General features: G+C 31.3%; 1 protein-coding gene across 6 annotated transcripts in view; it reads left to right on the top strand.

Moving 5' to 3' along the window:
- LOC126752035 (uncharacterized) overlaps window positions 1–27,762 on the top strand; it is an 82,243-nt gene extending 54,481 nt beyond the window's left edge. For all 6 annotated transcript variants that reach the window (XM_050462567.1, XM_050462564.1, XM_050462566.1 and 3 more), the window contains 3 exons: window positions 7,854–8,001; window positions 9,206–9,441; window positions 26,510–27,762. In XM_050462567.1, coding sequence (XP_050318524.1) covers window positions 7,854–8,001; window positions 9,206–9,441; window positions 26,510–27,324 — 1,199 coding nt within the window. In that variant the 3' untranslated portion in view covers window positions 27,325–27,762. The remainder of the gene's footprint in view (window positions 1–7,853; window positions 8,002–9,205; window positions 9,442–26,509) is intronic.
- Window positions 27,763–27,995: the final 233 nt, after the last annotated feature.

Below are 27,995 nucleotides of genomic sequence, written 5' to 3'. Positions count from 1 at the left end.
ATAATATGTTAATAATTTGCGAAGAATCTGAAATATTGACCGCTGTTTTCTAGTACTTTCGTATATGCTTATGCGATAGTTGTTATTGTAATTAAAAACTGATTATTTTCGTAGGCGTTGTGTTAAGAGTTAATGCATATACAATTATTAATTGCGGCATGGAAAATTTAGCGCGGAAAATTGTGCATAATATAAAGAGAATAAACGATAAAAACAAACATAAAAAGTAAAAAACAATAAAAACAGACATAAAAAATAAAATGTAACAACTTTTTGTTAAGTTACACAGAACATCGCTAGAATATTATTCTAGTTGTTGTAGCAGCAGTAAAAAAAATTAAAAAAAGTGTAATTTGTTATTGTGGGTGGTGCAACAAGCGCAAAATAGAATGTTATATGGAATTAACTATTCAAAATTGTTGTAATCGTTTTTTTTAATTTTGTTGTTGTTGTTGTAAAATGCAAAACTTACTCACCGAATGCAAAATTGATTAAATGTTAAAAATGAGTGTAATTATTTTTTTTGGAATAGATTTTAAAACCGTCATGTTTTGTTGTTGTTATAAGAGGCAAACTATCTCATATACACAATTAATTCGAAACTGACTCAACAAAAAATGTTAAGCGTTAGCAGCTATGCGGTTAAGAACATTTTTTTATTTTTTGAAAAACTTTTTAATTTTTTTTTTCTAATTTATTAAAGGCTTTTCAAATATATTTTTTGTAATTTTTTAAAATGTTTTTCAATTAAAAAAAATAATAAAAAGTCGTATTTCATAAAAACTGTGTTCATTTAATTTTTTGGTAACAAAAAATTTTCTTTTTTTAAAAAATTTTTTTTTCGTAATTCAAAAAAATGCTTTTTTCGTAACAAAATTTTATTAACAAAAAAAAAACAAAAAAAAAAAAAGTAATTCCAAACTGTCTTAATTAAAAAAAAATTGTTTTTTTTTGTAACACATTATTTTTTTTTGTATATTTACAAATTTTCATAAAAAAAAATATTTAATTTTTTTTAAAACATTTTTTTAAATTTTCAAAAAAATTATTAACATTATTGAAATTTGTGTTAAAACCCAAAAATTTTAAAACTGAATTATTGCAAATTTTGTAAAAAAAAAAATTCTACATGCATAATTTTCATTTGTTAAAATCGCTATCAGATTTTTTAAATATTACAACAATTTTTGTTTTTTTAAAAAAATTTTAACAAAAAAAAAAAAAAAAAAAACAAAAATTGTTATTAAAAATTTTTTTGAATAGAAAATGAAGTTTGTTTGAAAAACGAATTGTGAAAAAATATTAAATTTTTTTGGAAAATTTTCATTAAAAAAATATGTTTTTTAGGTTGTGAAAAAAAAACAATTAAAACTTTTTGAAATTTATTTAAAATTTCTTTTTTTTTTTTTTTGAAACATATTTGAATGGGTTTTTTGAAAAAAATGAAATTAAAAGTTAGCATAATCCGTTTTTTCATTTTTTAATAAAAAGAAAAAAACCAACGAAAAACCAAAAAAAATACAATTAATTTGTCATATGAATGAAAATGCAACATTTTTTTTTATTACGAAATCCATTTGGCACAATAAATATTACTAACCCATTTATCACTGAACTTCTATTTCGATGCGTCAATGTCACGGGTTGCCCAATTTGACGGCATATAAATGAGGTAAAAACAAATTAAGATTAGAAGCGAAGGTCGTAAGTAAGCAATTGATTATATGACATTTGTTTTATATATGTACATATGTACATACATATATGCATACATATATAACATGATAAGTCGTTATGTTCTAAGAGCAATTAAATCGTACGAACGATTATTTTAGTCATTTGTTTGGACTAAATGAATTCCATGGGAATTCTCCGATATATTTCCATCGTTTATTGTTAAAATCTAAATTTAACGGAGAACTTTCAACGATAGTTCTTAGTAACAGATTAAAGTTAGAACACCTTGACTCACACGCCTTAAGCCGTTTAGATGAGCTATACGGTACAAAATCAATTATCTTGGTGGTTTTAAGGCTGGCTCAAGATGCTGCGTGGTTATAAGAAAGCTGCTCCTACATTCATCGTTAAACAGCTATAATAACCTGAGCGTCATCCAAGCCTAACCTTACTTGTTCTTTGAAACGGAAGTCATTCAAAATGGTTTCTGTTTCTTTACTGGCGGGGACACCGTTTACGCGGTTATAGCCAAATTAACAACAGCGTGCCAGTCGTTTCTGCTTTTCGCTGTTTGGCGCCGATTGGAGATTTCCATTGTAGCCAGGTCCGTCTCTACCTTGTCTTTCCAACGGATTGGAGATCCTCCTCTGCTTACTCCGGCGGATACTATGTCTAATACTCTCAGAGCTGGATTGGTTTCATTCATTCGGACAACATGACCTAGCCAGCGGAGCCGCTGTCTCTTAATTCGCTGAACTATATCCATGACGCCGTATATCTCGTACAGCTCATCGTTCTATCGACTGCGGTATTCGCCGTTGCCAAGGCGCAAAGGACCATAAATCTTCCGCAGAACCTTCCTCTCGAAAACTTCTAAAGCCGATTCAACAGATGTAGTCATTGTCCACGCCGCCGCATTGTATGGCTGGACAGAAATAGTGAGGGACTTGTAGAGTTTGGTCTTTGTTCGTCTAGAGATGACCAAATTAGATGAAATTATCTACGATTTCGAAGTTGTGACTGTCAACAGTGACGTAGAGCCAAGTCGCAAGTGGGACGACTGTTTGTTTGATCACAGGAGATATTTCGTTTTGCGCCTTTCACTACCAGACTGTTTTGCTTCGCTTCCTTATACAGTCTAAGTAAAGTAGAACTAACGGCGCGGATGTTGAGGCCAATATCAACATCAGCAGCGTACGCCAGTAGCTGTACATTCTTATAGAATATTGTAGTTTCTCGATTCAGCTCTGCAGCTAGAATTATATTCTCGAGTAATAGATTGATGAAGTCACACGCTATGGATTCTCTTTGTCTGAAACATCGCTTGGTATCGAACGGCCCGGAAAGGTCTTTCCGATCCTGACGGAGCTTTTGAGGTTGCTCAACGTTGGCTTACACAGCTGCATTAGCTTTGCGGGGATACCAAGGTCAGACATAGCGGCTGTGGCAGCTGTGGAAGGTAGCTTTAAAATCGCGGAAGAGGTGGTGTTTTGCTATCTTCCTTTCATGGGAGTTTTCCAAGTTTTGGCGCATAGTGAAAATCTGGTCGATAGTAGATTTTCCAGGCCTAAAGCAACACTGATTAGGTAAATGTGTTTGTTGACAGTGGGCTTCAGGCTTTCACACACTACGCTCGATAAGACTTTATATGCGATATTAAGAAGGCTTTTCCCGCGGTAGTTGACGGATCCCCCTTTTGTGGTTTGGGCAGAGGTTACTTAGGTTCCAATTATCGGGCAAGCTTTCAACCGACCATATCTTGAAAAGAAGCTGATACATGCACCTTGTCAGTTCTTTACCGCCGTAGTTGACTAGCTCGGCCGGTAAAACCACTTTGTTGTCCTTTAGCCGTTACCAAGTTGCCTATAATATTAGTGTTAGGTTTAGTTCTCGAATTTTGAGGAAACAATAATTTTAATTCGAAAAACTAAATAGGATTTTAACACCTTTTTGGCACTTAATTGAGTCAATTACTAAATTGTCTTCACTAATAAGCTCAAACACTTTTAATTGACTGATTTATCTAATGGTGTTTAAAGCTAATTAAATCATGATATCAACAGCGACGATAAGAAATAGGAAAATAAGATTTGAGTAACGGAAAAAACATTGAAAGAAAAGCTTATCATAATTAAATGTGAGTCCTCAATGATATTTTCGAGAGCTTTATAGAAAATAAAGTCAAAACGATTACGAAATGTCAAAGTGTCTATTTCAATATATTATGTGTAAATGTAATGGGTATTATTACTGCAAAGCAGTTTATACCATAGATAAGGGCTCGCTTGATTGGCTTCTAAGAAACTTACAAAAGATTGATGGGAGGCATGCTATGGCATAGATAATGATACTACTGTGTAGATAAAAAGTAGAGCCTACTGTTTATATTGCTGTGAACTAATTACGCTGTATTCACAGGCAAATTATTTTGCAATTAGCGGATAAAAGGGTCACGTGCACGCGAAGTGCGGCCAATGACTTTAAAGATATTTCTTGCTTTCTTTGTTTCTTGAGCTACAGCTATATTGATGAAATCGAATAAATATATACGACAAACAAACAACAAAAGAAAGTCACCATTTACTGTTATACAAAGAGAAAATGCGCCGCCGAAGGTATTTATTGTGCCATTTAGCGTATGCTTACTGTACCCGTAATTCGTTTATTTAGTTAATTGGTTAACACCACTTCGGCAAGAAATTAAGAAGCAAGCAAAAAATTGGCATATAATTACTGCTAAAAATATTACATTTCAACGGCAGCCACAGCAACAACAATAATAAAATTCAGAGTGCAATTATTGCATATATTGACTTTAGTATGAACGGACATTCTGTAATGTTGGCACAATGAATCACCGTAATGCGTTAAGTGTTGGCAAGACTTCTGTTGTTGTGTATATAATGATTACTATTGTTCTCGCGATTATTGCGGTTTGCTCGTTTGCGTGCAATGATTATTTGCATCTGTAAATGCCTCTGTATTTAAATGTGTATACTTGTGTATGAGCTTCTTGGGAATTTAAGTAAATGAGTGGTTTGTAATGACTTGTACGTGTCGTAGAATTTACATAGCCGATTGAGTTTTCACCAAATCGATTGACGTGATCGAGAACAACGCGGATATTAATACGTAATGTAGTCGTTTTAGAAAATCGCGTGTTTTTTACACTTAGAGTATAAGTACATACAGTACTGAATGTAAAAATGGAACTTAGTTGTTTGCTTTTTGGACTTTAAACAATTACTATTTAGTAGTCTTTACAATTTTATGAGCAAAAAGCATTACTTGATTACTGGTTTGATTAAAATATTAACAATTTTTATTTTAAAGTAATCATTGCAACTTTAAAATTTTTTTGATTACTTTTGATTACAATTAAAATTTTTAGTTTTTAAGGTAATCAATACAATTTTATTAAATAGTCGGATTAAGTAATCAAAATAATTAAAATATTGGCAATTAATTTTTCTTTAATTTTGAAGTAATCATTACATTTCAAAAATTTTTTTGATTACTTGCTTAATTAAATATCACGTATATGTAAATAATAGCGGTTATTAAAATTTTTGGTTCTTAAGGTAATCATTACAGTTTTTTAAAGTATTGGGCTCTTGATTACTTATTTAATTACAATATTGGTAATTACATTTTTTTATTTTCAAAGTAATTATTAAAATTTTAAAAAATATTTTATGTTTGTGATTACTTGGTTGATTATTTAATTAAAGTATTCTGCTTTGAAGGAATTCATTACAATTTTACAATTTATTTGCGTGTTATGATTACTTATTTAATTGAAATAATGGGAATAAAATTTTAAATTTTCTAGGTAATCCTTACTATTACTTTTACTTAAAATTCATGAATTATTTTTATTTTAATTATTACATTTTCATCTCATTAAACTTTTGTAATCATTACATTTTTTTATTTTAATTTTTTCTAAATGTTTACCTTTTTTGTTAATGCCATAAATACAATATGTTTGTTTATTTTACGGTCATTAATCGGTAACAAGTTGGTAATCATTACAATTTAAGTTTAAATTTTAAATTTACGTTTTCATTAAACTTTTGTGTGACATTTTTATCTTTAATTAATTATTTGTTGCTGGTAATTATAATTTTTCAAAAGGTTTAGTTTTGTGTGATTACTTGTTTAAAAATATTTGTATCATACCTTCTGATTTATAAGGTAATCATTACAATTTAAATTTTTTTATTATTTCTTATATTAAACTATTAGTAAATACATTTTTTTATTTTCAAAGTAATCATTACAATTACTTCTACTTTAAAGCTATAAATTTTTGTTATAACAATTATTAATCAATACATTTGCTTTTTTAATGCTTTTTCGTAATAATTTATTACAAATTTGCAGAATTGTCTTTGATTTTTGATTACTTGTTTTATTAAAATATTAGCAATTATGGCAGAATGTTTTTATTTCCAAAGTAATCATTACAATTATTTTTTTTTCAAACTCATGCATTACTGTTTTATCTCTCCTCTTTTCGTTAATGTCATGATTACAATAAAAAAATGTTAAGGTAATTCATTGTAATAACATTGTAATGATTACCATATTGAAAAAACGTTGCCAATGCAGGTTTGTGAAACTGATTTTATGCTCATATCATTTTTCTTTAACAAATTCCTACTACAAATGCTAACAGTAATGTAATAAGTACTTGCCATATATAACAATGCTTAAGGCATTTTTTGTTTTTAACTTAAAATGGTACTTGTTAACTAATATGATAAAGAAATATTAAGTACTTGAGTCACTTACTGCCATTTATATTTCAATACAAGATTCAAGATTTGTTTACCAATTACAATTCAACTTAATTTATTCAAATCTTTGTTTGTTTACTAAACAATTACAATTATCTTTTTCTATAAGTTGTTAAATATAACCCTGAAAATGGTGGTGTTTACAATATGTAATGAAAATGATTACAATATGTAACAAATAACAATACAAATACAAAAATTTAAACACAAAGTCAAAAATGATATTGAAAATTTACATATTATAAAATGATAGAATTATTTTTATGTAATGAATATTTCAGCTATTTCTTGAATTTTTTGTATAATGATTACATTGGGCTAAATTAAAATTGTTAGAAGAGTCTTATGCTATAAAATATGATTACAGATTACATTTTTTTATAATATGGAACAAAATTAACGGTAATCTGATTTTTATACATCCATTGGATCTGTTGTTTCATGATTAGAGTTTTACTAATGTCTAATCGGTATCTTTGCAACACTTGGTACCTTAAGATATGTTGATAACAATATAAAAAGTTATTTTGATATTTTTTTATTTGTAATCATTTTGGTAATTAAAATTTTTTTAATTACTTTTCCGATTACATTTTTGTAATTAATTTTTTTAAACTACTTTTACGATTACATGCATCATTACATACTTTTGTTCGGCACAAAGGCTTAGTAAATAGTCTAGCATATATTTTTATATTAGTATTTTAAGTGCCTAGTAAGTAATTACTTTATAATTACATAACGTTTATATAAAAGAAATTTCCTGTGAACCATAACCATGTCGATAACAATATAAAAAGTTATTTTGGATTTTTTTCTATTTGTAATCATTTTAGTAATTAAAATTTTTTAAATTACTTTTCCGATTACATTTTGGTAACTAAATTTTTTAATTACTTTTAAGGTTACATTTATGATTGCATACTTTTGTTCGTCAAAAAAGTGTACTAAGTAGTTTCGGTTAGATTTTATGTAAGTATTTTAAAGGGCTAGTAAGTAGTTACATACTTTATAATTGCGTAACGATTACATAATCATGATTGTGATTACATAATAACAAGTTTCTTAGATATGCACATGTATAATTTTACCTTTGAAATACAACCCAACACATTTTTGAAATTTTTTCTAAATATGAATATGATGTAATCACATTAATATGCAAGTAATGGAAATGTAATAAGTTCGTCACGAATGCTAATTTTATTTAAAATCGTGATCAATTCATGCACGTAAAATACTTAATTATGACATTTACTTAATTGTTAATCAATTCTTTTGTAATAAAATGTAATAATCAAACAAGTAATCAACAAATACTTACAGTACTTAAACTGCAACATAAATATAATTATCACTTTCATTTTCTTTCAGCGAACTACAATCCCGAAGAGGATACGGACTACATGTCAATGCAGAAGAATGGCAGTGCCCTCAGTCATATACAAGTGTCGGATAACAACAATTTATCGGTGCCGATCTGTAATCAACCATTGCGACGTGACGCTTCCGGCATTATGAGGTACACGCGCACGGCAATTTTTGCTCCTAAGGTGGAGCATTCTGACGTTGATGCACACCTTTTTCCGTATTCCATGCATAAGATATTGTCACACCTTTTTACGTTAACCTGAGAAGCGGCAAAACAAAAGAAATGACTTTTCTTTTCTTATCTTTAGAGTATATTGCCCCAAATCTGAAAATAGAAACGCAGTAATCGGTTTTTACTATTTTTGTACATGCCCAAAGAAATTTTGTGTGTTGAGTCACCAGTATTTGGTCTCAAATTATTCTATAAAAAACTGAGATTAAAAAAAGTTGAGTTCAATGAGCTTTTTTGGCATAACCGTGCAAGCTTTTGATAGTTCTCGTTACATATTTTGCTATAGCACCAAAATGTATAGCATATTTAAGGCGAATCGCGCTATTTTTGGAACTTCCGTGCAGTTTCCAAGCCTATTTTTCTAATTCTCACATGGTTTTTAATTATTTTTATACAAAACCGAAGTTTTAAGCTTTTAATACGCTTTCCATTATCGCGCTAAGACACATTATGCACTTGTAAGACACTTATTTGCCCATCGAGGACATACCTTTTATCTTACTCACTATTTTTCTTTTTGTCTCTCTCTACTTTTCTCACTTGGTATCTCTCTATCTCTCTTTCTTTCCTTTCTTTTCCTTGCTATTTCTTCCAAATTCATTAATTTCTTTAAAAATCTACATTCCAGCAATGCGAAAATACGCGAAGAAAAATCAACGAGGTCATACCTCCTGTATTGCTCTCTCTCTTTTTTTTCTCTTTCTGCCTTTTCATACCTCTTCTACGCCCAACACCTCCTTAAATGCCTTAATTTTTCATACCGTGCGAAAATAAACGAGGAAGAATCATCCAGAAATACCACCTATCTCTCTTTCTATTTCTGTTTTTCTCTCTTCGTATCTCTTCAACACTCATTAACTCCTTAAAACCCGTTCATATTTTCCAGCATATCAAAGATATACGAAGAAAAATCACTGAAGTCATACCACCTATATTTTTCTCTTTCTCTCTTCTTTCTCTCTTTCTGCCTCTTGGTATCTTTTCTACGCTCATTAAGTCCTCAAAATCCTTCATATTTCCAAGAGGAAGAATCGTCGAAGTCATACCACCTATCACTCTCTCTCTCTCTCTTGGCATCACTTCAACACTCATTAACTCCTTAAAACAACTTCATATTTTCCAGCAATGCAAAGATACACGAAGAAGACTACCGCCGCGAAACACAAACGAACGTGCCGATGTTGGGTCCCGAAATATTGGCCGTTTTTGCAAATTCACAAATCTTCCAAGATCATCAACCGACCAAAATGACACGTATCAGCACGAAGACGTTCCTCGCCGGCATACACTCACCCAACAAGGAAGTGCCGACAACGCCGCGTGAAACCGAACAGGATCGGCTGCTGCGACGTTTGGAAGGTAATACAACAACAACAACAGCTACATCGTCAATCACCAACACCACAATCGTCTCAATCATTACGAAAATGATGATGACAATGATGAGTACGATGATGACGCACAGCCACATCATCCGCTTAAACGTCCCTCGCGTAAAATTAGCATCGGTAGTGGTACACATGTGGGTAGTGGTAACAGTAGTAGTAGTAGCGGTGCGACCGGCCAACACAAGGTCAAATTTTATCTAGACTGATTAGACAAAGAAGAAAAAAAAAAAAAAAAATAAACAAAAGTGGCTCACTAATACTAATGCAATGGCGTACCAGGAAATAATAATTTTAGCGTTGCCATCTATTTATAATTTATTTTTGAGTATTTTTGTGCGTGAAAGTTTTTGTACTTAACAAATAACCTGCCACAATACAAACACACATACTTATATATAGATATAGAAGTATATAGAATTATGTACATTGACACTTATCAAGAAATATATATAGCCATAGTATTATGCTTTGTATTTATTAGCTTTTATTGTAATGAGTATTACTAATGTTACTGTTATTATGATTTTCAATATTATTCTATAACTATATTAATATTATTTATACATATATAGTATATACATATATATACTAGTATTAATCAATATGCTTATTTTAGCACACTGCTACTATTTATATGTAAGCAGCCTGTACATAGTTGCATAAATAGGCGTCTGCTACATTTTATTGGCAATGAGGCACGTAAACAGTGCGTTCGAATTGTTTGATACTGCATGACCAAATGTGTCAAGCATTCGGCCGGCCCTGGTTCGGTTCACAAGCCCACTTACATACATACAAACATTCGCACGTATCTATATATGCGCTATGTATTTGCGTATTCCGTAAGCGTACGTCTCGGTGCGACAATAAGTCAAATGGATACTTAAAAAAGTAGTATTAAGTAACGCTAAGCAGTAATTAAGTTTGTTGGATAAAAAAAATTACAGAAAATAAAAAAATTTAACGGCTTCCTGTGATTATGTAACAAAAAGCAAAAAAGCAATTGCAAACATCATGTGTCGTAAACGGGGATTTATGGGTTGCAGTGTTTAGCTGCTACGTGCAGTAATAACTTCGTGCAGTTTTTTGCTGAGTTATAAAATTTTACTGTTGGGAAATTTCAATATTTCAAAAAACAAAATTTTTTTAAAATAAAATGAAAATATTTTTTCAATGAGTTTTCTTTCATATGATGACACGACTGTTGGCAAACACAATATTTCGAGAAAAAAGATATTAAAATAAATTAAAATATTTTCTTAATATTTTTCTTTAAAAATTTTTTTTTTCAAAAAATAAAATAAAAATATTTTTTCAATGAGTTTTATTATCCAAAGGGATGACTGTTGTCAAAATTAATATTTCGAAAAAAAAAAAATTTTAAATATTCCCTTGATATTTTTCTTGAAACATTTTCTAAAATAAACTAAAAATGTTTTCTTAAGTTTATAATAAAATAAAAAGTATTTAAGTATTATTTTGTAAGAATTTTTATTTCATTCGAAAAAAAATAAAAATCTTTCTTTCGCTCAATATTATTCTCAAAACATTTAAAGCTTCTCCTCCGTTTGCTAAACATTTCGGAAATAAAAATTTGCAAAAGGTAATTTTCATTTGAGAAATCTCAATATTTCAAAACACAAAACAAATTATTTCGAAAAATATTCCTTGGAAATATTTCTTTAAACATTTTTTTCTAAAAATAAAATAAAAATATTTTTCAAAATTTTTTTTTCCACCCGGTCATAAGATTAGTGGCAAAATAAACACTTCGACAAAAAAAATTATTTATGAAAAATATATAATTTTCTTTAAACAATTTTGCCTAAAAATAAAAAAAAAATTATTTTCATAGTTTTAAAATAAAATAAAATATATTTGGGCAATATTTATATACATATTTTTTTTCCATCCGAAAATATATTTTTTCATAAACGAAAAAAAAGTAATAATCTTTCTTTCGCTCCATGTTATTCTCAAAAATTTCAAGCTTCTCTTGCGTTCGTTCAAAATTTATTTTTCTTTTTTTATCCAAAAATAATTTTATGTTTTAAAAAAAAAAAATTCTCAAAAATTTTGATGTTTCCCTTTCGGTTATTCTTATTCATGATTAAGTTAAAAAATGTTAAGCTTCTTTTCCGTTCATTCAAAATCTTTGGAAAAAATTTTTGCAATAATTGTCTGTTGTTAAGTTTCAATATTTGAAACAAATAAATTATTTCTAAAAATAAAAAAAAAAAAAATTTAAAAATATTTTTTAAAAGTTTGCTGTAAAAAATTTCTATGAAAACATTTTTGTTAGGGAAAAAATATTCTAAAATTTTGAAGCTTCCATTTCGCTTATACTTTCATACTAATAATTATTCCCAAAAGTCTTAAGTTTCTTCAAAATTCGAAATTTAAATTTTCCTTTAAAAAACTATAAATATTATTTTTACTCTAGATATTTTCCTAAAATTTTTCTCTAAAAAAACTGCAATAAAAACATTTTTATAAGATTTTTTCTCGTCCTAAAAGTTGTTTTGAAAAATGATTTGGAAAGAGGTTTGAACTATTTTTTCCTTATACAGCTGTTATAGCACTCTCGTGTATCTCTGAGCTATTCGATTGAATTTTTCTCTTCTCGCATCCAGTTTCTAATGTTTTTATTGAAATTAGTGTAATTTGTTTCGAAAATATCGTAGGTTTCGAAATGAGGTTCTCAGGTAGCAAGTTAGCTAGGAAACAAACCTCTCAACAGTTGAAATTCTTTCGGTGAAGCTGAAGGGTGATCCATTTCAAGGTTTCTTTCCTTTCCAAAAGAAAAAACACAGAAACTTCAATTTGAATGCGGAATGTTTATTAACATTCGAACCAACATTTGGTCTTTATTTTTTGAATATTATCTCTTCCAAATGTTGACCGCGGCTATGTCTCAGTTGGTCCAGCTGTTGAGTTCAATTTTCGATGACTCGCTCGAGCATTTCGACTGGTAACTGGTGAATGACACGCGTGACATTTTGCTCAAAGGCCTTAATCGAAGCGGGATTAACATAGACCGCATCCGCATAGACTTAAGACTTTACATATTCCCAAAGGAAAAAGTCTAACGATTTGATATCAAACGATCGTGGCGGCCAATCGTCCGGCCCAAAAAGTTAAATTATATGTATGCTCACCGAAGTGTTCTCTCAACAAATCCATTGATTGCTGCACAGTGCAATGTGTGGGAAGTGAGATGGTCTTGTTAAAACCAAATGTCACCGAGATCATGAGTTCCGGTAAAAACTTTTCGGTTATTATGGCGCGAAAACTATCGCTATTGACGATTACGTTCTTACCGGCATCATTTTTTTGGATGAAATGGCAACTCTCAATTCTTCAGGTTTCTACTTCTTCCAAATGCGGCAATTTTACTTGTTCACATACCAATTAAGCCAGAAATGGGCCTCATCGGTGTACAAAATTTGGCTCGAAATCGTCGATTTCCGATTATGTTGATCATAAATTGAGAGAATCGCGTGAACAAATTCTTTATAGAACGTGAATTTTCATAATAAAGTTGATCGATTTGTAAACGTTGTTCAGGCGTAAGTCTTTCCTTGATGAAATGCCAAGCAATACTGAACAAAAATGACATGACAGCTTGACACGACTCACTCGTGATCTGTCAAAACATGCTATTGAAAAAAGTAACTCGATTGGATCACTCGTTAAAATCGATACAATGAAATTCTGAATATAACATCATTCAAATGGCCTCCACGACTTCATTTGTAGGAACGAATTCAATGAACCCGATTTTCGAGTAATTTTTCCACTAAATCAAGTCGTATGTCATGAAGAGCACGTTCAATATTGACTTCTAAAGCTTGAAAAGAGTCTGGTTTATTGCTAAAGACCAATGACTTCAAATAACCCCACAAGAAGTAGTCTAATGGTGTTAAATAACAACTTCTTGGAGGCCATTCAATGTCACAATATCTTGAAATAATCGAATCTCCAAACCTATCTCGGAAACATACGGTTGTTGCACGTGCTTTATGCCAAGTAGCATCGTATTGTGGAGCCAAATGTTGTCAAGATCAACTTTTTCCAACTATGACCATAAAAAGTTGGTTATCAACGATCTATACCGGTCTCCACTGACAATAACGGTGTTACCAGCGTCATTTCGAAAGAAGTACGGATGATTCCACTAGATCAAGAACCACACCAAAATGTCAGTTGAGGTGAATGTGTGGTTATTGATGAATAATTTGTGGATTTTCTTCGCACCAGAATCAACTGTTTTGTTTATTTATCGCACCACTCAGACGAAAGTGAGCCTCATCAGAGTAGATGATTTCTTTTTTTTTAATCGTTACCGTTTTCAAGTTGTTCCAAGACAAAATCAAATCAAAGCAAATTTACGGCTTTTGCGGTGGTCCATTGATTTCAGTTCTTGAGTGATAAGAATTGTTCGGTGTTCCTTTTAGGCCTTTCTTGAAATCCATCACGCTATAGTTTGAGACAGTCCCTATTCTTGAGAACGTCTTGGGATCGACAAATTGTGGTCTTCAGCAACACTTGCCTGAACGGCAGCAAGATTTTCATAACTTCCAGGGGTTTTTTGTCTTATTGGTACTTGAATATTATGTAAAGAAAATGTAAGCTTGAAATTTTCAATAATCCGACGAATAGCGAGCATAGTTGGTCGAAAATTACAACCATAAAATGGCAAGAGAGTACGAAAAGTTAGAATTGTAGAAGTTGTTCTTGCATATATCCTACCATGATGAAACATTATTGAATACAATGAAAACAAGTAAGGAAGGGCTAAGTTCGGGTGTCACCGAACATTTTATAGTCTCGCATGATAAAGTGATAATCGAGATTTCATTATCCGTCATTTACATATTTTTCAAATACCGTATTTGTGTAAAGTTTTATTCCGCTATCATCATTGGTTCCTAATGTATATATTATACAGAGAAGGCATCAGATGGAATTCAAAACAGCGTTATATTGAAAGAAAAGTTGTGAACCGATTTCACCCATATTTGTACATGTCATCAGGGTGTTAAGAAATTATTATATGTGACCTGGTCTACGAAAAGGAAGCTAACGTGCGAAAACTAGTTTTCTGGGAAACAGAATAAACATCTCATCTTCCATCCGAATCAACTAAAAAGTGAAAATTGATTTTTTTACACTTAAGCCCCCTTTCCGTAGACCAGGTCACATATACCGAATTTCATTGAAATTGGTAGAGTAGGTCCTGAGATAAGTCCATAAGTGGGCGACGCCACGCCCATTTTCAATTTAAAAAAAAGCCTGGGTGCAGCTTCCTTCTGTCATTTCTTCCGTAAAATTTAGTGTTTCTGACGTTTTTTGTTAGTCGGTTAACGCACTTTTAGTGATTTTCAACATAACCTTTGTATGGGAGGTGGGCGTGGTTATTATCCGATTTCTTCCATTTTTGAACTGTATATGGAAATGCCTGAAGGAAACGACTCTATAGAGTTTGGTTGACATAGCTATAGTAGTTTCCGAGATATGTACAAAAAACTTAGTAGGGGGCGGGGCCACGTCCATTTTTCCAAAAAAATTTACGTCCAAATATGCCCCTCCCTAATGCGATCCTTTGTGCCAAATTTCACTTTAATATCTTTATTTGTGGCTTAGTTATGACACTTTATAGGTTTTCGGTTTTCGCCATTTTGTGGGCGTGGCAGTGGGCCGATTTTGCCCATCTTCGAACTTAACCTTCTTATGGAGCCAAGAAATACGTGTACCAAGTTTCATCATGATATCTCAATTTTTACTCAAGTTACAGCTTGCACGGACGGACGGACAGACGGACGGACGGACAGACAGACATCCGGATTTCAACTCTACTCGTCACCCTGATCACTTTGATATATATAGCTCTATATCTGACTCTTTTAGTTTTAGGACTTACAAACAACCGTTATGTGAACAAAACTATATTACTCTCCTTAGCAACTTTGTTGCGAGAGTATAAAAAAATTGCCGAAACGAAAGTTAGAAATCATAGCATCCCTTTTTTAAGCCCCGTTATATGCAAATCAAAAATTCGATTTTTCGAAGTTCACAAGCAGATATAAACCCTGAAAAAACATACAAACATGTATGATAAAGTTGATAATGACTCGCTTTTTTATGCGCCAAATTGCGTTTAAGCTTTGCTGCTCAGGCTGGTGGCCTATCAGGTCAAAATCGAACTCGCGACCTACCAGCCAAGAGCCGATAAGCCACGCATAAGTGAATTCGATCGGAACGGGTGCGAAGCTATATTTGGAGTGTTTTTCAAGTTTTTACAGTATTTATATGCGGACACATACATATATGTATCTGAATATTTGTATATGTAGTTGTGTTAAATATATATACATATATATTTATATACATGTATGCTTGCACGACTTTCCCACTTACCATCTCGGTAATAACTTTTATTTGCGCTGTCGCGACCTAAAATAAGCGCAATATTTGCTTTTATTTTTACTTTTACATTTTTGTTGTTGTAAAAATTTTTAAGCCGCTGAAGTTGAAAGATTTCTTGTCTTTGCTTTATTTTTATTATTTACACGGATAATTTATCAGCTGCAAGAAATTATCCGTCATCTGAACGGAAGATAATTTTTATTTCAATTATCATAAATCAATTTAAATATACATATATATGCATGTATATCTTCTTCTCTTCTCTTGCATGTATATACACATATCTATATACATATATGTACAATTATGTGTACATATATATATCAGCATTTGCATCGGCAGTCAGATACAATAAACGCCTTTTTACGTGCCCTGATTAGTCGCATATTGAACTGATTATAGCGAGTTGAGTTTGTAATTTCTTAATTGTCCGTCGTAAATCAGTTCAGCTTGCCAATATACAAACAATAATATGACACATACACATACATACAGCTGTCTATATTTAGTTAGGTTGATGTAGGCAATTTATCATCTGATAAAAGCGAATTTGAAGTACACACTTACACACATATGTACATATAATAGAACTTTTGTCGCTGCTGAAGCGATATTTGCACAGTTAATGTGTGTGCATGTGTTAGTCAACACACATTTCGAAATTCCAGCAGTCACTTAATTAAAACGTTTAGCGCTTTTATCGCATTGTGATGGATTACGCGCTCTGAAGGTGCAGTTGTTTGTATTGGTGGCGCTGATTGGTAACATGTAAGGCAGAAGTAATCAACAGTTATAAAAATAAAAGAAATTAATAAAAAAATAAAAAAAAAATTAGTAAAAAAACCTTCACAGCTGTATTTCTTATAGCATTAAAGGATATTAAAAGATTTAAGCTTGATTTTGAGCGACCAATTTGTATGGCAGCTATATGCTATAGTGGTACGATCTGAGTCTTACTTACAGAGACTATGGAGTTGCTTTGTATGTATAATAATCTGTGTCAAATTTCGTGCAGGCATCCTTTTAAATAAAAAAGTTTCGCATACAAGAACTTGATTTCGATCGTGCTGTTTGTATGCCAGCTATATGCTATAGTAGTTCGATCTGAAAAATTTTTTCGTATCTTATTGCGCTGTCTTGGGAAATAATTTACTTAAAAGTTCGTAAAGATACCTTGCCAGTTGAAAAAGTTTTTTATACAAGGACTTGATTTTGACCGGTCACTTTGTATGGTGGCTATATGCTATAGTAATCCGATCTGATCCTTACTTTCAGATATTTTGAAGTTGCCTTGGACAGTAACTTGTGCCAAGTTTCGTGAAGTTTCCTTGCAAAATAAAACAGTTTTCCATACAAGAACTTGATTTCGATCGCGCTGTTTGTATGACAGCTATATGCTATAGTGGTCCGATCTAAGTCTTATTTCCAGAGACTATGACGTTATCTTAGATAATGACCTATTGCAAATTTCGCGAAGATATCTTCTTAAATAATAGGGGTTTCCATGTAAGGACTTGATTTTGATCGATAACTTTGTATGACAGCTATGTGCTATAGTAGTCCGATCTATATAATATATTCGGAAATTGTAGCGTAGCCTTTTAGAACAAACCATGCCGAAATTCATGATGATACCTTGTCGAATAAAAAAGTGTTCCATACAAATACTTGATTTGGATCGCTCAGTCTTATATCCCACGCAATAATAATAATAATAAAGCACCTGTGCACCTGTGCACCTGCACTTAAACCACATACACACACACTCATACACATACATACGTATCTACGTGTATGCCTACAGGTGTCCACATAAGAGACACCCTGTAGCAGCACCAACGCACCGCACAAAATAGCATTAAACGATTGTCATGTGTTGATTATTTCGTTTATTATACTGTTTTGTTGTGGTTGTTGTTATCATTCTTTTCACATATTATCTGTGAATTATTTCATTTTTGCGCCTTTCACTCAACCTTCCCGTTATAATTATCCATATACATATGTATGTTACCTACAAAGATATGTATATCATAATTTTTCACCATCAATCAGGCCATTATCTACAAGCATACGTCTGTATGTGTGTATATGTGTTTGTTTGTAATGTTTGTTGATTTCGCACTGCTTTTTGGCTTTTAATGCGCGTAGTATAAATATGTTACCGTTAGCGACAAGTTGGTAAGACATGTCAGCATGTCTTCGGTTGAAAATGCAAAATTTATTAGTAGAGACTTTAGAAAAATGTTTAGATAACAAGCAAGTTAACTGACATAAATACATACAAACATACCTATACATATAGTATGTATGACCACAAGCGCAATCAGCTGTGATTTCAACAAGCATGACGTATTTGCCAAAAATATAATTGCTAACATATGTACATGTGTATGTCTGTTTATTTGTGCGAGCTGGGTGGGTGCGTGCGCACACGTAGATGCTTAGCACCGCTTTAAGTACATATCATATACATGTGTACATACATATGTATGTACATATACATACAACTTACTTGTACTATTAATAGGTGAAGCTGTATGAGATAAGAAAAACTTTAATTGCTTTTACTTGCCAACTCCTTGTGTGATTATTAATTTTATTTAAAAATTTTGTTGACAGTCCCGATTATAATTCTGATCCCAAAGCCAATCCCGAAAATTAGTTTGGAAAATATATTATTTTATATAATATATAATATATAATATTTTTTTACTCAACGTTTTTGATGTCGGTCCCGAAGTTGATCCCGAGTCTAATACCGATCCCGAAAACTACCCTAAAAATATGAATGTCAAATATGAATATCAATGGTACTCGTATGCCATGCACGTACACGATCTCGAGTCTAATCCCGAACCCGATCCCGATCCCAATCTCGAAACGAAAATAACCCATACGTGGTTACTAACTTTATTTAAAAATTTTATGTCAGTCCCGAAATTGATCCCGAGTCTAATCCCGATCCCGATCCCGAAAAATAACCCATATATGGTTACTAACTTTATTTCAAATTTTTTTGTCAGTCCCGAAATTGATCCCGAGTCTAATCCCGATCCTGGAACGAACAAACCCATATATGATTATTAGCTTTATTTAAAAATTTTAAAGTCACTCCGAAATTGAACCCGTGTCTAATCCCGAAAATATTAATTAAAAAATGTCGATATCAATATCACCAGTACACGTTTGTCAGACCAGTAAGCGATCTCAGTCTAATCAAGAGCACGAAAAGAACAAACCAAATATATACACAGGAGCTCTTGGTATTCGACTATTCAACTAGCCGGATCAACCGAATAATACTTATTCGAATAATAATATTCGGTTTGCAGTCGATTAACCGCTCATTTTTGACTGTCCGATTAACACTTCTTTGTCGACTATTCGAATAAAAAGCGTTCAACTTCTACACATTTTTCTTCGTATGTGTACATATATGTATAAAGGGTGATCCATTTCGAGGTTCTTTAGCTATTAATGAAAAATTACAGAAACATCAAATTTAATGGCAGCATTCTTTCGCATTTCTTTTTTGAAGATTATCTCTCTCAAATGTTGACCGCGACTACGTCTCGGATGGTCCATCCAATGTCCACTTTTCGATAACTCATTCGAATATTTAGACTGGTAACTGACGAATCAAAGCGGAATTGTCCGCGTAGACTTTAGACTTTACATATCCTCTTACACAAAAAACTCTAACAGTGTGATATCACACGATCTTGGTTGCCTATCAACAGTCCTATCTGAAATCTGAAATTATCTGCCCATCTAAGTGTTCTCTCAATAAATCCACTGATTGATGCGATGTGTGGCAAGTGGCGCCGTCTTGTTGAAACCAAATGTCGACGAGATCACGACGTTCAGTTTCAGGCATCAAATAGTCGGTTATCATGGCACGACAATGGTTTCCATTGACGGTTACGATCTCACAGCCATCATTTTTGAAGATATATAGACCGATGATTCCACCGTCCCACAAACTACACCAAACCGTTGTGTTTCTAAACACAAATAATATGCATCTGTCACGTATAAAGTAGTATGGAGCGTTTATCTGCCACACGTGAACATGATTAGTAATCTTTTCTATCTATGTTATACACTTCGAAACATTGAATGAGTTAGTGCTATGGGATATCTTTCTACATACATATGTAACACCGAATACAACGCTTCGAGAATTTGGTACTATATTAAGGCTCTCTTCGATTAAATGGATATCCTAGAAGCAAGAAAGAGCTAACTTCCGGTGCAACCGAACATTTTATACTCTGAAAACTTGCAAGAATCAAAGTCAGGGAAATACGTTAAAATGTAAGGGGTCTACTAGACGATCGAAATATAAGCAATTTTATATATTAATATACTAAATATATATAGATTTTATACATTTTATACTCTGAAAACAAGGTCGAAATACGTTAATGCAATTTTATATATTAATATACTAAATATATATAGATACACATACTAAAAAATGTTTCTTGGGTTTCATAAAGGCACCTCACATATAAATAATCGCCAATCATAAAGAGCAAACTCAGCCAGATGTTCAAAAATCCTGGTAAGGGGGTTAGGTCAAGTTTTTGCCCAATTGTATCTATTTTAGGCACAAAGATATACAAATATAATATAAAGTATATGAGGGCTCAGCGAAGTATTGACCCGATTCAATTAATTTTTGGTACAGAATTACTATTGTCAGAAAACGGTTCTGTCTGAATTTCAATTTTATATCTCAAACATTGATTGATATCTTAGGTCAAAAGTCAACTATAGATACTGGGGTCCACATATTGGGTATCTAGGGGCTTGAATAGTTTTGTTTGGATTTGGACAATTCTTGATCATAAGGTGCTATATTCTTAGTGCAAAGTTTTAACCCGTTTTACTATTTCTTTCTTAATTTGTGTACTGGAAAGTGAAAGAATCGAATGGAATTTCACATTGTGTTACATGAAAGAAAGCGTAGTTGTGGTCATATTTTGCCCATTTTGACGCTGTGATATAGGAATATGAGTAAAATGCTTCGTACTAAGTTTAGTCGCAATAGGTCGGTTGGGTTCCGAGATATAGAGAGCGAGGACACACCCACCTACTTATGAAAAATATACATGGACTTAATTTTTATGATCAAGTGAACAATAGAGGGTCCACTTTACCTGATTTTGCTCAAATAAGTGTGTGGTCCGCTTACGTCGCCCCGCCTGTTGGAAAATGATGAATATATTTTGCCGATAGAGATGTCCAACTTTGGTCTTAAAAATTAATTACGTTTCCATTATTTCTGACACATGTATGTTTACAATTGCTTTGTTGCATGAAAAAATGTATTTTCGAAAATCTTTATGTTTCTTATTTTTGCATTATAAAAATTTAATTTAATTCATTTTTTTTACTTGATTAAGGTTTGCAAAACTTATTTTTTTATATTACAATTTTTGAAAACCATAATTCTCACATTTTATTTGTCTAAAACTTTTATTTACAATTTATTTTTTAAGTTTTTTTTCCATTTTACAAAAAATAATTTTATTTATTTATCGAAATTTTCAAAAAATCCATATTTTAATTTTAATTCTTAGTAGTCTACAAATTCTATTAAATTTTTTATTTTTAGATCTAACTGCAATTTTACAAAAATAATATTTCTGTTTATATAAAAAGTTTCGAAAACCTACATTTTACATATTTAAGTTTTAATAACATTTTTTTTGCTTCAATTTTACAAAAATAATTTTATTTGTTAGCTAAAATTTCGAAAATATTAATTTGAAATATTTTAGTCGTATAAAAATGTTATTTTTCTTTAATTTTTTTGTTTTCAAACTTCTGTTGAATACAACACCGTATGTTCGAAAATTTTCGAAAATCTTAATTTTTCATATATTAGACGTAAAAATTTTATTTATATTTTTTCTTTGGTTTTTTGCTTCAAATATTTATTTGCCACAGTTTAGTCGTACAAAAATGTTATTTTTCTTTAAGTTTTTTGCTTTTAAACTTTTGTTGAATACAAAACCGTATGTTCGAATATTTTCGAAAACCTTTACTTTTCATATTTTAGCAGTATTAATTTTATTTATATTTTTTTTAGGTTTTGCTTCAATTTTATATAACACATTTTTACAAACAAAATTTTTTTTAAGTTTTTTGCTTCAATTTAAAGAAGATATTTTTTTTTGAAAAACGAAAATTTTCGAAAATATTTATTTCCAACATTGTAGTCGTATATAAAAATGTTATTTTTCTTTAAGTTTTTTGCTTACAAACTTTTGTTGAATACAAAACCGTATGTTCGAAAATTTTCGAAAACCTTTATTTTAGTCGTTTTAATTTTATTTATATTTTTTAGATTTTGCTTCAATTTTACATAACATATTTTTATAAACAATTTTTTTTAAGCTTTTTGCTTCAATTTAAAGAAAATATTTTTTTTTGAAAAACGGAAATTTTCGAAAATATTTATGTCCAACATTTTAGTTGTATAATATGTAATTTTGCTTTTAGTATTTTGTTTTCAAACTTTTGTTTTATGCAAAATTCTATGTTCGAAAAATTTCGAAAACCTTTACTTTTCATATTTTAGTCGTATTCATTTTATTTATATTTTTTTTAGGTTTTGCTTAAATCTCGCATAAAACATTTTTACAAACAAAGGTTGTTTTAAGTTTTTTGCTTCAATTTAAAGAAAATGTTTTTTTTTTTGAAAAACGGAAATTTTCGAAAATATTTATTTCCATCATTTTAGTCGTATAAAATGTTATTTTGCGTTTAGTTTTTTGTTTTCAAACTTTTGTTTTATGCAAAATTGTGTGTTCGAAAAATTTCGAAAATCTTTATTTCTCATATTTTAGTCATAGAAATTTTATTTATATTTTTTTTGACTATTTTTTAAATTTTTTGTAAATTAAAATTTTTTTATCCACTTTTTGCACACTCATGATGCACTGTGCATTGCCATTGTCATACCATTGCTACCTGATGGAATTTCTTTATGCAGTAGTATTTTAATAAACAAAAAATTATCAAAGTTTTTATAAAAGAAATTCAGATTACTCACTTACCACTACCTACACACACGCATACATAAATATATAGTATATACAAATATCTAGCTGTTATTGCTTTTATACAACTACAATTATTGTATTTTAATTATTGTAATATATTTATTTACTTTTAGTGCCAGAAATTGTTATAATTCAGTAACTGATGTGCAGATTTTTACCCCTTAGACCATTGTGGAGAGGTAAAACTTTCAAAAAGAATTACCTTACTGTATAGGAGACTTGAGATGACAGTCATACTGCATTCCTTAACAAATTCTACATGCCATATAATATACATATCCATATATAATATACTCGTATATGCAAATATACACACATAAGAGAAGTCGAATTGACAGAAAATGAAATGAAATGAAATGAGTCGAGTGAGTTACAATTGGGGAAATACCATAACGGTGACGCTGTCTATACATCTATGTATATCGATATATATTTACATAATTAAAAGCGCATACATATATACATTCGTACATGCATTCATAACTGTCTCTGATGATTAACCCAATTGTAATTGCAATGGAAAATAAATTGCAACACGCTTACAACTCTTACTAACCCGTCCACCCTTGGTCCCGTCATTGTTTTTCAAGCAAAAAAACGAAGAAAAAAGAAACACCCAAGCGCTCTATAACCTGTGCATGTTTTTGTTGTAATGCCACACCGTTTAATTGGCTCAAAGTATTATTAAAAAAAAATTATTCAAATTGAAACAAAAAAGTTCTCAAATGCAGCTGTCAAAATGTGGGCTATCGAAGTGGGGGTTTTGCTTACGGGGTGCTGACTGTATATTATATTTATATATTTATTTTATTATATTCTACCTTAATATGCATATATATCTATTTAGTTTTAATTATTATTTATTGTATTTTTGTGTAAATAGTGTATATATTTTTTGTGACACGACTGTTCATAGTTCACACTGGGTATGGCTGAATATGGTATATAGCTTTCGTTGTTGACAGTGTCGGTTACTGGCATAATCGAGTGTCAGTGAGTTTGGCAACCGCAGTTGATTTTATGACGTCACAATAGCGGGTGTTTACATATCTAAAAGTATATTAAGTTTGCTACGTTGTTTCTAACACCCAGATGGAGGTATCAGAGAACCTAAGCCAAGTGTATATATGGGATAAATGATCACCTGATCTTAGTATGTTTTTCTGTATCGAATCATCGACGAATTAGTCCATCAGCTTGCGAGACATCTCTGTGAAAAGTTGCACACATTCTTTTTTCCCGCAAAAAACTGCTTCGTTTTCGGAGCTACCATACTTGGACCTCTAAGCATTTGTCAGTCATTCAAACTGATCAATATTAATCAAGTTCTTCTTTTGAAAACTTTTTCAAGAATTTGTCAAAATTACATATTAGAATAATGATAGCTTTGAAAGTTTTTGTTCTTTGAAAATTTCTTGTTTTGAAAATATAGTTCTTATTTTTAAAAAAGCTTTGAAAGCTTTTTACAAAATTTTATATAATTCACGCGAATTTGTCAACATAATTTATGTTAAGATGACGAGCGATATGACAAGATTTCTTCATTAAATATAACAGTTCAAGAAAGCTCTGAAAGCTCTTTCTTAATTTGCGTGATTAACGACAATTTGCAGCTTTTCGGTTTTCGTTGCGAGTTGGTTATGTTTAAAAAATATGGCAGTTATTTTTTAAGAAAGCATTGAAAACTTCTTTAATAATTTTTAGAATTTGCAAGATTTGTACAAATTAAGCTTTTCGTTTGGTAAGCCAGTTGACGCTTTTTATTTATAAAAAATTACATTTATTTTTTAAGAAAGCATAGAAAGCTTCTTTTCCACGATATTTACAGTTTACCAAAGGGAGTGAACTAGTTTTCCCTAATATTATCGTTATTTTTATGAAAGCGTTGAAAGCATTTTTTTCAGAAATTTTGCACTATTGTAGTTTAAAAAGCTTAAAAGTAAAAGCCTAATTTTAGGAAAGCTTTCAAAGCGTTTTTTACAAGGTTTTCACAAAATAATAATATTACCGTTATTTTTACAAAAAATTTTGTAAGCTCTTTTTCGCTGTTGTAGTTTAAAAAGCTTTAAATTAAAAGCTCAATTTTTAGGAAAGCTTTCAAAGCTTTTTTTTTACAGAAAAATATTACAAAATCATATGTAAAACTAATTAGCTCTTTGACAGTTCTTGTTTAAAAATAAAACAGCTAATTTTTTAAGAAAGCTTTTGAAGCTTTTTTTTGACGTTTTCGAAATTTTGCCATTTCAGTTGATAAGCGAGTTGACGTTTTTAAAAAACTACATTTAGTTTTAAGAACACTTTGAAAGCTTTTGTTTAAAGAGCTTGCGATATATTTTCAATATCATCTGCTTGAATGACGATATTTTTAAAGAAAACCTTAAAAATTATTTTATAGTAATTGTTCACACTTTGTCAGAACTCGACAACATTAGAAATTTAAAAGACGAACGCATTTACAGTTTTTTCTTTATAAAATATGACAGTCCTTTTATTCGGAAAGCTTCAAAAGCTTTTTTCAAACGATTTTACGCAACTTACGAGATTTTGACAAGGATTAGACATTTTGTTTACAAAGTATTGTAGGTTTCTAAAATCGCTTTCAAAACTTTTTTCATCGATTTTGTGAGAATTTGACAGTATGTGTCTATGTGAATTTTACCTAAGTAACCCTACTCTTTATATATTTGATAGTTATTATTCTTCAGTATTTAAGCTACTGAGTTGTTTCAATAGTAAACGTGTTTGCAAACCTTGAGGGCTTTCGAGTTTAAGGTTATTAGTTACTGAGTCGTTTCAATAGTGACAGGTTTTGCAAACCCTTAGAGCTTTCGAGTTTGAGGTTATTTGTTACTGAGTCGTTTCAATAGTGACATATCTTGCAAATCCAGAGAGCTTTTGACTTGAAAACAGAAGTCTTTTTGTTACTGAGTCGTTTCAACAGGGAGAGCTTTTTGCAAATCCAGAGAGCTTTCGGCTTGAGAATTGGTTTTTACTGGTTCGTTATAATAGTGACAGGTTTTGCAACCCTGAGAGCTTTCGAGTTTTAAGTAATTTGTTACTGAATCGTTTCAATAGTGACATTTTTTGCAAATCCAGAGAGCTTTTGACTTTAGGGTTATTTCAATAGTGACAGGTTTTGCAACCCTTTAGAGCTTTCGAGTTTGAGGTTATTTGTTACTGAATCGTTTCAATAGTGACAGCTTTTGCAAACCCTGAGAGCTTATGACTTGAAAACAGCAGCCTTTAACTAAAACACGACATATTCTTGTCATTCTGCTCCAAAGTCTTCCTTACTAGTACTCGCTAATGTGATGTCATACCACGTATTACTCGCTGTCAATATAAGCTAATCTATATTCGATCATGCCTGGTTTACATCACATACTTATGTATATACGTATATATATAATCTATACTTATTCATATAGTCCACAGTCTCTATCAAAATCATTTTATATATAAATATAAAAACATTTAAATTTTTTTCTCCCTCTCTTTCTCTCTTTTCTGCACAATTCAACTATTTTCCAGGTAAAACCGGCAATGGCACGTTAACCGACATACGTACACCCGAAAATGTTACGCCTGCAAGCGCCGCCACCATTACGAACACACCAACACCGACTGATGCACACGATAGTGCCAACGAGAAACGCATTACATTCACCTTAACCACCGATTCATCACCGGAGGGCAGCCAAACATTGACACCGAAAAAATTCGATGCGATTGCCGAAGAAGACATGGCTGCTGAGAATCAAACTAAACGCGACACTGACGAAGTCATACTCCGTCCACCACGTTTCATCGATCGTCAAACGCATTTGTTGAACACCATTTCGGGCAATACGACACCGCGCAAGCTTAAGCGTAGCGCCACAAGCGTACCGGCTTTCAATGTGCGCAGCGCTGCCAGCGAAACGGACATCTTTTCGATTACCGGTTCCGGTTCACGTATCAGCATGACACCCGAAGTGCCATCCATATCATTCAGCAATTTACCGAAGAATTACGAAGATACACCGACCATCGAGAAATATCGCGTCTCGCAGAGTTTGTACTCCATACAAACAGCGAATGCGGCACGCGCCAATCAAGATGATTACTCCATGCCACGCTACTTCCGACGCTCGGCAGCCATGCTGCAAACGCAGAGTAGCGAAATGTTATCGACTGTGCCGTCTGCAACATCGTCCAATTCAATGTCATCATCCAATGAGGGTATACATCGGCCGGACAAGGGCAAGAGTAAGCGTTTGCAAATGTTGCGTGGCAACTTGCCGCCATTGTTGATACATTCAGTGTCGTTCCGCAAGAATAGGGAGGAGGGCAAGCAGCTGGATTAGTTGACAGTCAAGGACAGTGTGGATTATAAATGCTGTTGTTATGTGCGGTATAACGGTACATTAAGGCTAGTGGTGTATGGCGTCGGGTGAAGAGCGATTGGTGCGAGCGTTGCCATTTCTGTTTGTGCTTAAGTGAGCGTAAATGAGTGTGTAACTGTTAAACAGTACAGTACAGTGAAGCTTCGCTAACAGGCACGTTAAAATTTTTTTTAATTATTTAAAGAATAAAATTTAAATTAAAAAAATATTAAAATAAAAAAATAAATAATAAAAAAATTCAGAACTGTAATTAAAATTCTTTCAGTTTTTACATGCGTAAAAATTGGTTAAGAATTAAGAGGTCGTATTAAATACGTTGGATAATAACCTCCATAAGCATAGTGCCGAGAACTGATGAAAGAAATATATATAAATAAAGTTAAAAAAATTAAAATTAAATTAATAAATTTAAAAAAATATTAAAAAAAAATTTTTTTTTTAAATTAATAAATTAAAATTTTTTAATTATAAAAAATTCTTCAATTTTATAAATTTTTTACATTCCTAGAAATTTTTAGATATTAAAACACAAAGATTGAGAATTACGAAATGAGAAAATTTAATAATTTTTTTTTTTGCCAAAATTGCTTAAATATTTATTATTTTTATTTATTTATTGTTAAATAATTTTC

The sequence above is a fragment of the Bactrocera neohumeralis genome, chromosome 3 (assembly GCF_024586455.1).
Source record: "Bactrocera neohumeralis isolate Rockhampton chromosome 3, APGP_CSIRO_Bneo_wtdbg2-racon-allhic-juicebox.fasta_v2, whole genome shotgun sequence".
NCBI classification, from domain to species: Eukaryota; Metazoa; Arthropoda; class Insecta; order Diptera; family Tephritidae; genus Bactrocera; species Bactrocera neohumeralis.
This window is presented reverse-complemented; position numbering and strand designations above follow the sequence as displayed.